At 53.5% G+C, this 17,697-nt stretch overlaps 1 protein-coding gene across 3 annotated transcripts in view; it reads left to right on the top strand.

Annotated features, from left to right (window-relative positions):
- LOC120022435 (polypeptide N-acetylgalactosaminyltransferase 4-like) overlaps positions 1-17,697 on the top strand; it is a 45,474-nt gene that overhangs the window by 8,096 nt on the left and 19,681 nt on the right. For all 3 annotated transcript variants that reach the window (XM_038966332.1, XM_038966329.1, XM_038966330.1), the window contains exon 2: positions 576-1,023. In XM_038966332.1, the coding sequence (XP_038822260.1) occupies positions 635-1,023 (389 nt within the window). In that variant the 5' untranslated portion in view covers positions 576-634. The remainder of the gene's footprint in view (positions 1-575; positions 1,024-17,697) is intronic.

Here is a 17,697-nt window from a genome sequence, read left to right as displayed (position 1 = left end):
TCTATTTGCGACTCAAGGTGCAAATTGAAGGTCACGAGACTTGTTATGGATTATTCTCATATCTGTTGATAGTGATTGACGCCAGACTGGAGATACAAGGACTGAGGACACACTGATTATTCACTGTTGTATTGATGACGTTCTATGACCACTGTGTGATTCTGTAGCAGCTGACAGTCACAGCGTTTTGTTTGGACTTTCTACAAGCCTCTCGGCTGGTGTTTAGAGAACATTTGGTGCTTTTATTAGGATATAAAGTGCCTGTTTCCAAGAGGCCAGTTAGACATTTTCACTGCTTCTGTGCTGTAGGTGTCACCCTGTTGCAACTTGTAATAAACCAGATTGATTTTTGATTGACTATCTGTGGCTGCTCTCACTGTCGTTTACCTGGGAATTCCTTTTCCACCTGTTATAAGTGGTATAGCGCTATCTGCTCACTGTAATGGTTCAAGTCTGTCATGGAGTGACTTATAACTCAGCTCAAGGTGTCTTACTACTTTTATCATAGGCCATACTTTAAACTGGACCTAAACATTTTCTCAGCCCTCCCTGTTGTGTGTTTGTGTTTTCCACAGAGCTGGGGACTTTTTGAGTGGCAGCTGGTGAGTTTCCTCTCTAGTGGTTGCCGGGGGCGATGAGGGTGCGTTGCTCCCGGAAGCTGGGCCTCCTAGCTAAGTCCTTCTTCCTGCTGTGGGTGCTGTGGCTGGGCTACCTGCTCCTGGTCCGTTCCGCCTCCTCCTCCACAGGGAACGATGGAGGGGAGGACGGAGGGGGCCGCAGCCTGCTGGTTAGGCACTTAGCCCCCGTGGAGGAACAGGGGAGCGAGCAGCTGGCCAGGCCGGTGTACGTGAAAGCGCCGGCGGATGCCAACGCTCCCGGGGAATGGGGCAAGGCCACCAGGCTAAACCTCAGCCCGGAGGAGAAGAAGCAAGAGGAGGACAGCGTGGAGAGATACGCTATTAATATCTTTGTCAGCGATAAGATCTCTCTGCACCGACACATCCAGGACAACAGGATGAAGGAGTGAGTAGGCAAATTATCTTCATCTTCACACAGTGGGAACATCTCAATTGCGTTCTCGTCGTGTCTTCTCTCCTCGTCTTCTTCTCAAAATTGAGAGGTCCCGCCCCTCTGACCTTGTCCTCCAATGGGTTTTGAGAAGGAGGCAAGGAGAGGGGATGTGAGGAGTATGCTATTGGGATTCAGAGACCCCCCCCCCCCCGGCATTTCAATCCATCTGGGCAAGTAGTTTAGACCAGTAACCACCTCTTATTGTACAGGTCCAGTGAGGCTGATTTCAGAAATGTACATGGCTACTTAAATCTGTGTTATGAAGCTGAATTAGACTTGGCTAATCTGGTGTCATGTAAGACAGTGATATTTTCTGTACAGCTGTAAGGGATGAATGAGTAACTTCTCTAACTGGCCTTACTCAGTTTATAAGGTACTCATTGCACTAGAGGACTGAACTTTGATTGATTGCCTCAATAAAAAGTCTCCATCTGTGTTTCATCTTCCCAGCTGTTCACAGCAGAAGTGATGCTCAGTGACGCTGGCAGCCCAACACCTGTGTGATAATGTCTTATATTATTACCCCTCACATAAAATCATGTTTGTTTTTAGGAACAAATAATTAAGAGTATACTATAATATGCAAAATAATTTGAAAAATACAATTTTATTGAGTAAATGTTGGTTTCTTTTCATTTTGATAAGAGATAAATGTACTGATTTTAAGGTTGTGTCATTAGATTTGTAGGGTCGCGAGAAATTCGTGCCAAAAAAAGAAAGGGTCCCTGAATGCTCAAATAAACGTTTAAAGCTAAATCCTGACTTCAAATACAATCACCCAACTCCAACTTTTGTGCAAGGCAAGCATGACGTCAATTAGTAAGTGTAAGTTGAGATCGGGCCAATCACATAACAGGAGACTTAAATCTTGTTAGGCACGTAAATTGCTTGGAATGTAGCAGATTTGTTACCTACTACTGTGTTTACCTATATTGTGAAGCATACCGTTGCTTGCATGAAGATCGGCAACAAAACAGGTTACTACTTGTCTATAATCAAGCTACTACTACACACACACACACACCATTATTACTGTGGTTGAATTCAAGCTTGTGTTTTTGTTACTTTTCATCTGTTTTCCATAAGACGCTGTTCTGCTTGAGTTTCAATGACTTCCAATAAACACTGAATCTGTCTGGGCTCATGGTCAGCTTCCAATAAACACTGAATCTGTCTGGGCTCATGGTCAGCTTCCAATAAACACTGAATCTGTCTGGGCTCATGGTCAGCTTCCAATAAACACTGAATCTGTCTGGGCTCATGGTCAGCTTCCAATAAACACTGAATCTGTCTGGGCTCATGGTCAGCTTCCAATAAACAGTGAGGTCAGGATCCTTTTTTAAAGGCACATGAGCTGTCTCTCCAGTTCTTTACAGAGTAGCACTCTGTCCCTGGCTGAAGAGAGTAGCACTCTGTCCCTGGCTGAAGAGAGTAGCACTCTGTCCCTGGCTGAAGAGAGTAGCACTCTGTCCCTGGCTGAAGAGAGTAGCACTCTGTCCCTGGCTGAAGAGAGTAGCACTCTGTCCCTGGCTGAAGAGAGTAGCACTCTGTCCCTGGCTGAAGAGAGTAGCACTCTGTCCCTGGCTGAAGAGAGTAGCACTCTGTCCCTGGCTGAAGAGAGTAGCACTCTGTCCCTGGCTGAAGAGAGTAGCACTCTGTCCCTGGCTGAAGAGAGTAGCACTCTGTCCCTGGCTGAAGAGAGTAGCACTCTGTCCCTGGCTGAAGAGAGTAGCACTCTGTCCCTGGCTGAAGAGAGTAGCACTCTGTCCCTGGCTGAAGAGAGTAGCACTCTGTCCCTGGCTGAAGAGAGTAGCACTCTGTCCCTGGCTGAAGAGAGTAGCACTCTGTCCCTGGCTGAAGAGAGTGGCACTCTGTCCCTGGCTGAAGAGAGTGGCACTCTGTCCCTGGCTGAAGAGAGTGGCACTCTGTCCCTGGCTGAAGAGAGTGGCACTCTGTCCCTGGCTGAAGAGAGTGGCACTCTGTCCCTGGCTGAAGAGAGTGGCACTCTGTCCCTGGCTGAAGAGAGTGGCACTCTGTCCCTGGCTGAAGAGAGTGGCACTCTGTCCCTGGCTGAAGAGAGTGGCACTCTGTCCCTGGCTGAAGAGAGTGGCACTCTGTCCCTGGCTGAAGAGAGTGGCACTCTGTCCCTGGCTGAAGAGAGTGGCACTCTGTCCCTGGCTGAAGAGAGTGGCACTCTGTCCCTGGCTGAAGAGAGTGGCACTCTGTCCCTGGCTGAAGAGAGTGGCACTCTGTCCCTGGCTGAAGAGAGTGGCACTCTGTCCCTGGCTGAAGAGAGTGGCACTCTGTCCCTGGCTGAAGAGAGTGGCACTCTGTCCCTGGCTGAAGAGAGTGGCACTCTGTCCCTGGCTGAAGAGAGTGGCACTCTGTCCCTGGCTGAAGAGAGTGGCACTCTGTCCCTGGCTGAAGAGAGTGGCACTCTGTCCCTGGCTGAAGAGAGTGGCACTCTGTCCCTGGCTGAAGAGAGTGGCACTCTGTCCCTGGCTGAAGAGAGTGGCACTCTGTCCCTGGCTGAAGAGAGTGGCACTCTGTCCCTGGCTGAAGAGAGTGGCACTCTGTCCCTGGCTGAAGAGAGTGGCACTCTGTCCCTGGCTGAAGAGAGTGGCACTCTGTCCCTGGCTGAAGAGAGTGGCACTCTGTCCCTGGCTGAAGAGAGTGGCACTCTGTCCCTGGCTGAAGAGAGTGGCACTCTGTCCCTGGCTGAAGAGAGTGGCACTCTGTCCCTGGCTGAAGAGAGTGGCACTCTGTCCCTGGCTGAAGAGAGTGGCACTCTGTCCCTGGCTGAAGAGAGTGGCACTCTGTCCCTGGCTGAAGAGAGTGGCACTCTGTCCCTGGCTGAAGAGAGTGGCACTCTGTCCCTGGCTGAAGAGAGTGGCACTCTGTCCCTGGCTGAAGAGAGTGGCACTCTGTCCCTGGCTGAAGAGAGTGGCACTCTGTCCCTGGCTGAAGAGAGTGGCACTCTGTCCCTGGCTGAAGAGAGTGGCACTCTGTCCCTGGCTGAAGAGAGTGGCACTCTGTCCCTGGCTGAAGAGAGTGGCACTCTGTCCCTGGCTGAAGAGAGTGGCACTCTGTCCCTGGCTGAAGAGAGTGGCACTCTGTCCCTGGCTGAAGAGAGTGGCACTCTGTCCCTGGCTGAAGAGAGTGGCACTCTGTCCCTGGCTGAAGAGAGTGGCACTCTGTCCCTGGCTGAAGAGAGTGGCACTCTGTCCCTGGCTGAAGAGAGTGGCACTCTGTCCCTGGCTGAAGAGAGTGGCACTCTGTCCCTGGCTGAAGAGAGTGGCACTCTGTCCCTGGCTGAAGAGAGTGGCACTCTGTCCCTGGCTGAAGAGAGTGGCACTCTGTCCCTGGCTGAAGAGAGTGGCACTCTGTCCCTGGCTGAAGAGAGTGGCACTCTGTCCCTGGCTGAAGAGAGTGGCACTCTGTCCCTGGCTGAAGAGAGTGGCACTCTGTCCCTGGCTGAAGAGAGTGGCACTCTGTCCTGGCTGAAGAGAGTGGCACTCTGTCCCTGGCTGAAGAGAGTGGCACTCTGTCCCTGGCTGAAGAGAGTGGCACTCTGTCCCTGGCTGAAGAGAGTGGCACTCTGTCCCTGGCTGAAGAGAGTGGCACTCTGTCCCTGGCTGAAGAGAGTGGCACTCTGTCCCTGGCTGAAGAGAGTGGCACTCTGTCCCTGGCTGAAGAGAGTGGCACTCTGTCCCTGGCTGAAGAGAGTGGCACTCTGTCCCTGGCTGAAGAGAGTGGCACTCTGTCCCTGGCTGAAGAGAGTGGCACTCTGTCCCTGGCTGAAGAGAGTGGCACTCTGTCCCTGGCTGAAGAGAGTGGCACTCTGTCCCTGGCTGAAGAGAGTGGCACTCTGTCCCTGGCTGAAGAGAGTGGCACTCTGTCCCTGGCTGAAGAGAGTGGCACTCTGTCCCTGGCTGAAGAGAGTGGCACTCTGTCCCTGGCTGAAGAGAGTGGCACTCTGTCCCTGGCTGAAGAGAGTGGCACTCTGTCCCTGGCTGAAGAGAGTGGCACTCTGTCCCTGGCTGAAGAGAGTGGCACTCTGTCCCTGGCTGAAGAGAGTGGCACTCTGTCCCTGGCTGAAGAGAGTGGCACTCTGTCCCTGGCTGAAGAGAGTGGCACTCTGTCCCTGGCTGAAGAGAGTGGCACTCTGTCCCTGGCTGAAGAGAGTGGCACTCTGTCCCTGGCTGAAGAGAGTGGCACTCTGTCCCTGGCTGAAGAGAGTGGCACTCTGTCCCTGGCTGAAGAGAGTGGCACTCTGTCCCTGGCTGAAGAGAGTGGCACTCTGTCCCTGGCTGAAGAGAGTGGCACTCTGTCCCTGGCTGAAGAGAGTGGCACTCTGTCCCTGGCTGAAGAGAGTGGCACTCTGTCCCTGGCTGAAGAGAGTGGCACTCTGTCCCTGGCTGAAGAGAGTGGCACTCTGTCCCTGGCTGAAGAGAGTGGCACTCTGTCCCTGGCTGAAGAGAGTGGCACTCTGTCCCTGGCTGAAGAGAGTGGCACTCTGTCCCTGGCTGAAGAGAGTGGCACTCTGTCCCTGGCTGAAGAGAGTGGCACTCTGTCCCTGGCTGAAGAGAGTGGCACTCTGTCCCTGGCTGAAGAGAGTGGCACTCTGTCCCTGGCTGAAGAGAGTGGCACTCTGTCCCTGGCTGAAGAGAGTGGCACTCTGTCCCTGGCTGAAGAGAGTGGCACTCTGTCCCTGGCTGAAGAGAGTGGCACTCTGTCCCTGGCTGAAGAGAGTGGCACTCTGTCCCTGGCTGAAGAGAGTGGCACTCTGTCCCTGGCTGAAGAGAGTGGCACTCTGTCCCTGGCTGAAGAGAGTGGCACTCTGTCCCTGGCTGAAGAGAGTGGCACTCTGTCCCTGGCTGAAGAGAGTGGCACTCTGTCCCTGGCTGAAGAGAGTGGCACTCTGTCCCTGGCTGAAGAGAGTGGCACTCTGTCCCTGGCTGAAGAGAGTGGCACTCTGTCCCTGGCTGAAGAGAGTGGCACTCTGTCCCTGGCTGAAGAGAGTGGCACTCTGTCCCTGGCTGAAGAGAGTGGCACTCTGTCCCTGGCTGAAGAGAGTGGCACTCTGTCCCTGGCTGAAGAGAGTGGCACTCTGTCCCTGGCTGAAGAGAGTGGCACTCTGTCCCTGGCTGAAGAGAGTGGCACTCTGTCCCTGGCTGAAGAGAGTGGCACTCTGTCCCTGGCTGAAGAGAGTGGCACTCTGTCCCTGGCTGAAGAGAGTGGCACTCTGTCCCTGGCTGAAGAGAGTGGCACTCTGTCCCTGGCTGAAGAGAGTGGCACTCTGTCCCTGGCTGAAGAGAGTGGCACTCTGTCCCTGGCTGAAGAGAGTGGCACTCTGTCCCTGGCTGAAGAGAGTGGCACTCTGTCCCTGGCTGAAGAGAGTGGCACTCTGTCCCTGGCTGAAGAGAGTGGCACTCTGTCCCTGGCTGAAGAGAGTGGCACTCTGTCCCTGGCTGAAGAGAGTGGCACTCTGTCCCTGGCTGAAGAGAGTGGCACTCTGTCCCTGGCTGAAGAGAGTGGCACTCTGTCCCTGGCTGAAGAGAGTGGCACTCTGTCCCTGGCTGAAGAGAGTGGCACTCTGTCCCTGGCTGAAGAGAGTGGCACTCTGTCCCTGGCTGAAGAGAGTGGCACTCTGTCCCTGGCTGAAGAGAGTGGCACTCTGTCCCTGGCTGAAGAGAGTGGCACTCTGTCCCTGGCTGAAGAGAGTGGCACTCTGTCCCTGGCTGAAGAGAGTGGCACTCTGTCCCTGGCTGAAGAGAGTGGCACTCTGTCCCTGGCTGAAGAGAGTGGCACTCTGTCCCTGGCTGAAGAGAGTGGCACTCTGTCCCTGGCTGAAGAGAGTGGCACTCTGTCCCTGGCTGAAGAGAGTGGCACTCTGTCCCTGGCTGAAGAGAGTGGCACTCTGTCCCTGGCTGAAGAGAGTGGCACTCTGTCCCTGGCTGAAGAGAGTGGCACTCTGTCCCTGGCTGAAGAGAGTGGCACTCTGTCCCTGGCTGAAGAGAGTGGCACTCTGTCCCTGGCTGAAGAGAGTGGCACTCTGTCCCTGGCTGAAGAGAGTGGCACTCTGTCCCTGGCTGAAGAGAGTGGCACTCTGTCCCTGGCTGAAGAGAGTGGCACTCTGTCCCTGGCTGAAGAGAGTGGCACTCTGTCCCTGGCTGAAGAGAGTGGCACTCTGTCCCTGGCTGAAGAGAGTGGCACTCTGTCCCTGGCTGAAGAGAGTGGCACTCTGTCCCTGGCTGAAGAGAGTGGCACTCTGTCCCTGGCTGAAGAGAGTGGCACTCTGTCCCTGGCTGAAGAGAGTGGCACTCTGTCCCTGGCTGAAGAGAGTGGCACTCTGTCCCTGGCTGAAGAGAGTGGCACTCTGTCCCTGGCTGAAGAGAGTGGCACTCTGTCCCTGGCTGAAGAGAGTGGCACTCTGTCCCTGGCTGAAGAGAGTGGCACTCTGTCCCTGGCTGAAGAGAGTGGCACTCTGTCCCTGGCTGAAGAGAGTGGCACTCTGTCCCTGGCTGAAGAGAGTGGCACTCTGTCCCTGGCTGAAGAGAGTGGCACTCTGTCCCTGGCTGAAGAGAGTGGCACTCTGTCCCTGGCTGAAGAGAGTGGCACTCTGTCCCTGGCTGAAGAGAGTGGCACTCTGTCCCTGGCTGAAGAGAGTGGCACTCTGTCCCTGGCTGAAGAGAGTGGCACTCTGTCCCTGGCTGAAGAGAGTGGCACTCTGTCCCTGGCTGAAGAGAGTGGCACTCTGTCCCTGGCTGAAGAGAGTGGCACTCTGTCCCTGGCTGAAGAGAGTGGCACTCTGTCCCTGGCTGAAGAGAGTGGCACTCTGTCCCTGGCTGAAGAGAGTGGCACTCTGTCCCTGGCTGAAGAGAGTGGCACTCTGTCCCTGGCTGAAGAGAGTGGCACTCTGTCCCTGGCTGAAGAGAGTGGCACTCTGTCCCTGGCTGAAGAGAGTGGCACTCTGTCCCTGGCTGAAGAGAGTGGCACTCTGTCCCTGGCTGAAGAGAGTGGCACTCTGTCCCTGGCTGAAGAGAGTGGCACTCTGTCCCTGGCTGAAGAGAGTGGCACTCTGTCCCTGGCTGAAGAGAGTGGCACTCTGTCCCTGGCTGAAGAGAGTGGCACTCTGTCCCTGGCTGAAGAGAGTGGCACTCTGTCCCTGGCTGAAGAGAGTGGCACTCTGTCCCTGGCTGAAGAGAGTGGCACTCTGTCCCTGGCTGAAGAGAGTGGCACTCTGTCCCTGGCTGAAGAGAGTGGCACTCTGTCCCTGGCTGAAGAGAGTGGCACTCTGTCCCTGGCTGAAGAGAGTGGCACTCTGTCCCTGGCTGAAGAGAGTGGCACTCTGTCCCTGGCTGAAGAGAGTGGCACTCTGTCCCTGGCTGAAGAGAGTGGCACTCTGTCCCTGGCTGAAGAGAGTGGCACTCTGTCCCTGGCTGAAGAGAGTGGCACTCTGTCCCTGGCTGAAGAGAGTGGCACTCTGTCCCTGGCTGAAGAGAGTGGCACTCTGTCCCTGGCTGAAGAGAGTGGCACTCTGTCCCTGGCTGAAGAGAGTGGCACTCTGTCCCTGGCTGAAGAGAGTGGCACTCTGTCCCTGGCTGAAGAGAGTGGCACTCTGTCCCTGGCTGAAGAGAGTGGCACTCTGTCCCTGGCTGAAGAGAGTGGCACTCTGTCCCTGGCTGAAGAGAGTGGCACTCTGTCCCTGGCTGAAGAGAGTGGCACTCTGTCCCTGGCTGAAGAGAGTGGCACTCTGTCCCTGGCTGAAGAGAGTGGCACTCTGTCCCTGGCTGAAGAGAGTGGCACTCTGTCCCTGGCTGAAGAGAGTGGCACTCTGTCCCTGGCTGAAGAGAGTGGCACTCTGTCCCTGGCTGAAGAGAGTGGCACTCTGTCCCTGGCTGAAGAGAGTGGCACTCTGTCCCTGGCTGAAGAGAGTGGCACTCTGTCCCTGGCTGAAGAGAGTGGCACTCTGTCCCTGGCTGAAGAGAGTGGCACTCTGTCCCTGGCTGAAGAGAGTGGCACTCTGTCCCTGGCTGAAGAGAGTGGCACTCTGTCCCTGGCTGAAGAGAGTGGCACTCTGTCCCTGGCTGAAGAGAGTGGCACTCTGTCCCTGGCTGAAGAGAGTGGCACTCTGTCCCTGGCTGAAGAGAGTGGCACTCTGTCCCTGGCTGAAGAGAGTGGCACTCTGTCCCTGGCTGAAGAGAGTGGCACTCTGTCCCTGGCTGAAGAGAGTGGCACTCTGTCCCTGGCTGAAGAGAGTGGCACTCTGTCCCTGGCTGAAGAGAGTGGCACTCTGTCCCTGGCTGAAGAGAGTGGCACTCTGTCCCTGGCTGAAGAGAGTGGCACTCTGTCCCTGGCTGAAGAGAGTGGCACTCTGTCCCTGGCTGAAGAGAGTGGCACTCTGTCCCTGGCTGAAGAGAGTGGCACTCTGTCCCTGGCTGAAGAGAGTGGCACTCTGTCCCTGGCTGAAGAGAGTGGCACTCTGTCCCTGGCTGAAGAGAGTGGCACTCTGTCCCTGGCTGAAGAGAGTGGCACTCTGTCCCTGGCTGAAGAGAGTGGCACTCTGTCCCTGGCTGAAGAGAGTGGCACTCTGTCCCTGGCTGAAGAGAGTGGCACTCTGTCCCTGGCTGAAGAGAGTGGCACTCTGTCCCTGGCTGAAGAGAGTGGCACTCTGTCCCTGGCTGAAGAGAGTGGCACTCTGTCCCTGGCTGAAGAGAGTGGCACTCTGTCCCTGGCTGAAGAGAGTGGCACTCTGTCCCTGGCTGAAGAGAGTGGCACTCTGTCCCTGGCTGAAGAGAGTGGCACTCTGTCCCTGGCTGAAGAGAGTGGCACTCTGTCCCTGGCTGAAGAGAGTGGCACTCTGTCCCTGGCTGAAGAGAGTGGCACTCTGTCCCTGGCTGAAGAGAGTGGCACTCTGTCCCTGGCTGAAGAGAGTGGCACTCTGTCCCTGGCTGAAGAGAGTGGCACTCTGTCCCTGGCTGAAGAGAGTGGCACTCTGTCCCTGGCTGAAGAGAGTGGCACTCTGTCCCTGGCTGAAGAGAGTGGCACTCTGTCCCTGGCTGAAGAGAGTGGCACTCTGTCCCTGGCTGAAGAGAGTGGCACTCTGTCCCTGGCTGAAGAGAGTGGCACTCTGTCCCTGGCTGAAGAGAGTGGCACTCTGTCCCTGGCTGAAGAGAGTGGCACTCTGTCCCTGGCTGAAGAGAGTGGCACTCTGTCCCTGGCTGAAGAGAGTGGCACTCTGTCCCTGGCTGAAGAGAGTGGCACTCTGTCCCTGGCTGAAGAGAGTGGCACTCTGTCCCTGGCTGAAGAGAGTGGCACTCTGTCCCTGGCTGAAGAGAGTGGCACTCTGTCCCTGGCTGAAGAGAGTGGCACTCTGTCCCTGGCTGAAGAGAGTGGCACTCTGTCCCTGGCTGAAGAGAGTGGCACTCTGTCCCTGGCTGAAGAGAGTGGCACTCTGTCCCTGGCTGAAGAGAGTGGCACTCTGTCCCTGGCTGAAGAGAGTGGCACTCTGTCCCTGGCTGAAGAGAGTGGCACTCTGTCCCTGGCTGAAGAGAGTGGCACTCTGTCCCTGGCTGAAGAGAGTGGCACTCTGTCCCTGGCTGAAGAGAGTGGCACTCTGTCCCTGGCTGAAGAGAGTGGCACTCTGTCCCTGGCTGAAGAGAGTGGCACTCTGTCCCTGGCTGAAGAGAGTGGCACTCTGTCCCTGGCTGAAGAGAGTGGCACTCTGTCCCTGGCTGAAGAGAGTGGCACTCTGTCCCTGGCTGAAGAGAGTGGCACTCTGTCCCTGGCTGAAGAGAGTGGCACTCTGTCCCTGGCTGAAGAGAGTGGCACTCTGTCCCTGGCTGAAGAGAGTGGCACTCTGTCCCTGGCTGAAGAGAGTGGCACTCTGTCCCTGGCTGAAGAGAGTGGCACTCTGTCCCTGGCTGAAGAGAGTGGCACTCTGTCCCTGGCTGAAGAGAGTGGCACTCTGTCCCTGGCTGAAGAGAGTGGCACTCTGTCCCTGGCTGAAGAGAGTGGCACTCTGTCCCTGGCTGAAGAGAGTGGCACTCTGTCCCTGGCTGAAGAGAGTGGCACTCTGTCCCTGGCTGAAGAGAGTGGCACTCTGTCCCTGGCTGAAGAGAGTGGCACTCTGTCCCTGGCTGAAGAGAGTGGCACTCTGTCCCTGGCTGAAGAGAGTGGCACTCTGTCCCTGGCTGAAGAGAGTGGCACTCTGTCCCTGGCTGAAGAGAGTGGCACTCTGTCCCTGGCTGAAGAGAGTGGCACTCTGTCCCTGGCTGAAGAGAGTGGCACTCTGTCCCTGGCTGAAGAGAGTGGCACTCTGTCCCTGGCTGAAGAGAGTGGCACTCTGTCCCTGGCTGAAGAGAGTGGCACTCTGTCCCTGGCTGAAGAGAGTGGCACTCTGTCCCTGGCTGAAGAGAGTGGCACTCTGTCCCTGGCTGAAGAGAGTGGCACTCTGTCCCTGGCTGAAGAGAGTGGCACTCTGTCCCTGGCTGAAGAGAGTGGCACTCTGTCCCTGGCTGAAGAGAGTGGCACTCTGTCCCTGGCTGAAGAGAGTGGCACTCTGTCCCTGGCTGAAGAGAGTGGCACTCTGTCCCTGGCTGAAGAGAGTGGCACTCTGTCCCTGGCTGAAGAGAGTGGCACTCTGTCCCTGGCTGAAGAGAGTGGCACTCTGTCCCTGGCTGAAGAGAGTGGCACTCTGTCCCTGGCTGAAGAGAGTGGCACTCTGTCCCTGGCTGAAGAGAGTGGCACTCTGTCCCTGGCTGAAGAGAGTGGCACTCTGTCCCTGGCTGAAGAGAGTGGCACTCTGTCCCTGGCTGAAGAGAGTGGCACTCTGTCCCTGGCTGAAGAGAGTGGCACTCTGTCCCTGGCTGAAGAGAGTGGCACTCTGTCCCTGGCTGAAGAGAGTGGCACTCTGTCCCTGGCTGAAGAGAGTGGCACTCTGTCCCTGGCTGAAGAGAGTGGCACTCTGTCCCTGGCTGAAGAGAGTGGCACTCTGTCCCTGGCTGAAGAGAGTGGCACTCTGTCCCTGGCTGAAGAGAGTGGCACTCTGTCCCTGGCTGAAGAGAGTGGCACTCTGTCCCTGGCTGAAGAGAGTGGCACTCTGTCCCTGGCTGAAGAGAGTGGCACTCTGTCCCTGGCTGAAGAGAGTGGCACTCTGTCCCTGGCTGAAGAGAGTGGCACTCTGTCCCTGGCTGAAGAGAGTGGCACTCTGTCCCTGGCTGAAGAGAGTGGCACTCTGTCCCTGGCTGAAGAGAGTGGCACTCTGTCCCTGGCTGAAGAGAGTGGCACTCTGTCCCTGGCTGAAGAGAGTGGCACTCTGTCCCTGGCTGAAGAGAGTGGCACTCTGTCCCTGGCTGAAGAGAGTGGCACTCTGTCCCTGGCTGAAGAGAGTGGCACTCTGTCCCTGGCTGAAGAGAGTGGCACTCTGTCCCTGGCTGAAGAGAGTGGCACTCTGTCCCTGGCTGAAGAGAGTGGCACTCTGTCCCTGGCTGAAGAGAGTGGCACTCTGTCCCTGGCTGAAGAGAGTGGCACTCTGTCCCTGGCTGAAGAGAGTGGCACTCTGTCCCTGGCTGAAGAGAGTGGCACTCTGTCCCTGGCTGAAGAGAGTGGCACTCTGTCCCTGGCTGAAGAGAGTGGCACTCTGTCCCTGGCTGAAGAGAGTGGCACTCTGTCCCTGGCTGAAGAGAGTGGCACTCTGTCCCTGGCTGAAGAGAGTGGCACTCTGTCCCTGGCTGAAGAGAGTGGCACTCTGTCCCTGGCTGAAGAGAGTGGCACTCTGTCCCTGGCTGAAGAGAGTGGCACTCTGTCCCTGGCTGAAGAGAGTGGCACTCTGTCCCTGGCTGAAGAGAGTGGCACTCTGTCCCTGGCTGAAGAGAGTGGCACTCTGTCCCTGGCTGAAGAGAGTGGCACTCTGTCCCTGGCTGAAGAGAGTGGCACTCTGTCCCTGGCTGAAGAGAGTGGCACTCTGTCCCTGGCTGAAGAGAGTGGCACTCTGTCCCTGGCTGAAGAGAGTGGCACTCTGTCCCTGGCTGAAGAGAGTGGCACTCTGTCCCTGGCTGAAGAGAGTGGCACTCTGTCCCTGGCTGAAGAGAGTGGCACTCTGTCCCTGGCTGAAGAGAGTGGCACTCTGTCCCTGGCTGAAGAGAGTGGCACTCTGTCCCTGGCTGAAGAGAGTGGCACTCTGTCCCTGGCTGAAGAGAGTGGCACTCTGTCCCTGGCTGAAGAGAGTGGCACTCTGTCCCTGGCTGAAGAGAGTGGCACTCTGTCCCTGGCTGAAGAGAGTGGCACTCTGTCCCTGGCTGAAGAGAGTGGCACTCTGTCCCTGGCTGAAGAGAGTGGCACTCTGTCCCTGGCTGAAGAGAGTGGCACTCTGTCCCTGGCTGAAGAGAGTGGCACTCTGTCCCTGGCTGAAGAGAGTGGCACTCTGTCCCTGGCTGAAGAGAGTGGCACTCCGTCCCTGGCTGAAGAGAGTGGCACTCCGTCCCTGGCTGAAGAGAGTGGCACTCCGTCCCTGGCTGAAGAGAGTGGCACTCCGTCCCTGGCTGAAGAGAGTGGCACTCCGTCCCTGGCTGAAGAGAGTGGCACTCCGTCCCTGGCTGAAGAGAGTGGCACTCCGTCCCTGGCTGAAGCTCTCAAATGCCATTCTTTCTCTAATTTCCCCTTTAGTGCAGAAACCTGAGTTCTGTTTCTCTATTTCTTTACCTACCTCCCTGCCTCTCCTTCTCCTTGCCCCCTTTCTCTCTCACTCTGTCTAACTCTTTCTCGCTCTTCTCGCTGTTCTCTCTCTCCTCACTTTCTCGTTCTCTCTATCTCCTCCTCTCATCACTCCTTTTTCTCCATTTGTTGTCCTCTGGTCTCTCTATGAGAACGGCTCAGGCACGTTGTCCTCTGGTCTCTCTATGAGAACGGCTCAGGCACGTTGTCCTCTGGTCTCTCTATGAGAACGGCTCAGGCACGTTGTCCTCTGGTCTCTCTATGAGAACGGCTCAGGCACGTTGTCCTCTGGTCTCTCTATGAGAACGGCTCAGGCACGTTGTCCTCTGGTCTCTCTATGAGAACGGCTCAGGCACGTTGTCCTCTGGTCTCTCTATGAGAACGGCTCAGGCACGTTGTCCTCTGGGCTCTCTATGAGAACGGCTCAGGCACGTTGTCCTCTGGGCTCTCTATGAGAACGGCTCAGGCACGTTGTCCTCTGGTCTCTCTATGAGAACGGCTCAGGCATGTGGGACGTCGGTGTGATTTCTTTCCCCTCATATTTCTGTTTCTTGTCGTTTCCACAACTCCCCCACAGGAATGAGACCAAATGCTCCTCTCCTGCACTGACCAAAGCAACTCTCTAGCAAACTGTCACTTGTACACTGCTCCAAAGAGTGACTGATTGTGTGGTCTGTCTTGCAGTCAGCTCCAATCATTATGTATAATACTTATGTGTGTATGTATGTACAGTTGAAGTTGGAAGTTTACATACACTTAGGTTGGAGTCATTAAAACTCGTTTTTCAACCACTCCACAAATTTCTTGTTAACAAACTATAGTTTTGGCAAGTTGGTTAGGACATCTACTTTGTGCATGACACAAGTAATTTTTCCAACAATTGTTTACAGACAGATTATTTCACTTATAATTCACCGTATCAAAATTCCAGTGGGTCAGAAGTTTACATGCACTAAGTTGACTGTGCCTTTAAAGAGCTTGGAAAATTCCAGAAAAGGATGTCATGGCTTTAGAAGCTTCTGAAAGGGGAATTGACATCATTTGAGTCAATTGGAGGTGTACCTGTGGATGTATTTCAAGGCCTACCTTCAAACTCATTGCATCTTTGCTTGACATCATGGGAAAATCAAAATAAATCAGCCAAGAAAAAAAATTGCAAAAACTTGCAGACCTCCAAGTCTGATTCATCCTTGGGAGCAATTTCCAAATGCCTGAAGGTACCACGTTCATCTGTACAAACAATAGTGCGCAAGTATAAACAACATGGGACCACGCTGCCGTCATACCGCTCAGGAAGGAGACGCGTTCTGTCTCCTAGAGATGAACATACTTTGGTGCGAAAAGTGCAAACCAATCCCAGAACAACAGCAAAGGACCTTGTGAAGATGCTGGAGGAAACGGGTACAAAAGTATCTATATCCACAGTAAAACGAGTCCTATATCGACAGAACCTGAAAGGCCGCTCAGCAAGGAAGAAGCCACTGCTCCAAAACCGCCATAAAAAAGCCAGACTACGGTTTACATCTGCACATGGGGACAAAGATCATACTTTTTGGAGAAATGTCCTCTGGTCTGATGAAACAAAAATAGAACTGTTTGGCCATAATGACCATCGTTATGTTTGGAGGAAAAAGGAGGCTTGCAAGCCGAAGAACAACATCCCAACCATGAAGCACGGGGGTGGCAGCATCATGTTGTGGGGGTGCTTTGCTACAGGAGGGACTGGTGCACTTCACAAAATAGATGGCATCATGAGGTAGGAAAATTATGTAGATATATTGAAGCAACATCTCAAGACATCAGTCAGGAAGTTAAAGCTTGGTCGCAAATGGGTTTTCCAAATGGACAATGACCCCAAGCATACTTCCAAAGTTGTGGCAAAATGGCTTAAGGACAACAAAGTCAAGGTATTGGAGTGGCCATCACAAAGCCCTGACCTCAATCCCATAGAAAATTTGTTGGCAGAACTGAAAAAGCGTATGCGAGCAAGGAGGCCTACAAACCTGACTCAGTTACACCAGCTCTGTCAGGAGGAATGGGCCAAAATTCACCCAAATTATTGTGGGAAGCTTGTGGAAGACTACCCAAAACATTTGATCCAAGTTCAACAATTCAAAGGCAATGCTAGCAAATACTAATTGAGTGTATGTAAACTTCTGACCCACGGGGAATGTGATGAAAGAAATAAAAGCTGAAAAAAATCACTATTATTCTGACATTTCACATTCTTAAAATAAAGTGGTGATCCTAACTGACCTAAGACAGGGAATTTTTACTCTGATTAAATGTCAGGAATTGTGAAAAACTGAGTTTAAATGTATTTGGATAAGATGTATGTAAACTTCAGACTTCAACTGTGTGTATATATATATATATATATATATATATATATATATATATATATATATATACTGCTCAAAAAAATAAAGGGAACACTTAAACAACACAATGTAACTCCAAGTCAATCACACTTCTGTGAAATCAAACTGTCCACTTAGGAAGCAACACTGATTGACAATAAATTTCACATGCTGTTGTGCAAATGGAATAGACAAAAGGTGGAAATTATAGGCAATTAGCAAGACACCCCCAATAAAGGAGTGGTTCTGCAGGTGGTGACCACAGACCACTTCTCAGTTCCTATGCTTCCTGGCTGATGTTTTGGTCACTTTTGAATGCTGGCGGTGCTTTCACTCTAGTGGTAGCATGAGACGGAGTCTACAACCTACACAAGTGACTCAGGTAGTGCAGCTCATCCAGGATGGCACATCAATGCGAGCTGTGGCAAGAAGGTTTGCTGTGTCTGTCAGCGTAGTGTCCAGAGCATGGAGGCGCTACCAGGAGACAGGCCAGTACATCAGGAGACGTGGAGGAGGCCGTAGGAGGGCAACAACCCAGCAGCAGGACCGCTACCTCCGCCTTTGTGCAAGGAGGAGCACTGCCAGAGCCCTGCAAAATGACCTCCAGCAGGCCACAAATGTGCATGTGTCAGCATTTGGTCTCACAAGGGGTCTGAGGATCTCATCTCATGCACATTTGTGGCCCGCTGGAGGTCATTTTGCAGGGCTCTGGCAGTGCTCCTCCTTGCACAAAGGCGGAGGTAGCGGTCCTGCTGCTGGGTTGTTGCCCTCCTACGGCCTCCTCCACGTCTCCTGATGTACTGGCCTGTCTCCTGGTAGCGCCTCCATGCTCTGGACACTACGCTGACAGACACAGCAAACCTTCTTGCCACAGCTCGCATTGATGTGCCATCCTGGATGAGCTGCACTACCTGAGTCACTTGTGTGGGTTGTAGACTCCGTCTCATGCTACCACTAGAGTGAAAGCACCGCCAGCATTCAAAAGTGACCAAAACATCAGCCAGGAAGCATAGGAACTGAGAAGTGGTCTGTGGTCACCACCTGCAGAACCACTCCTTTATTGGGGGTGTCTTGCTAATTGCCTATAATTTCCACCTTTTGTCTATTCCATTTGCACAACAGCATGTGAAATTTATTGTCAATCAGTGTTGCTTCCTAAGTGGACAGTTTGATTTCACAGAATTGTGATTGACTTGGAGTTACATTGTGTTGTTTAAGTGTTCCCTTTATTTTTTTGAGCAGTGTATGTGTGTGTGTGTGTGTGTGTGTGTGTATGTATGTGTGTATATGTGTGTGTGTATATATATATATTCTATATTCATATATATATATTCTATATTCATATATATATATATTCTATATTCATATATATATATATATATATATATATATTCTATATTCATATATATATTCTATATTCATTATCTATATACACTACCTTTCAAAAGTTTGGGGTCACTTAGAAATGTCCTTGTTTTTTAAGGAAAGGCACTTTTTTTTGTGTCCATTTTTAAAGTAACATTAAATTGATCAGAAATACAGTGTAGAC

Source organism: Salvelinus namaycush, chromosome 27, assembly GCF_016432855.1.
Source record: "Salvelinus namaycush isolate Seneca chromosome 27, SaNama_1.0, whole genome shotgun sequence".
NCBI lineage: Eukaryota > Metazoa > Chordata > Actinopteri > Salmoniformes > Salmonidae > Salvelinus > Salvelinus namaycush.
This window is presented reverse-complemented; position numbering and strand designations above follow the sequence as displayed.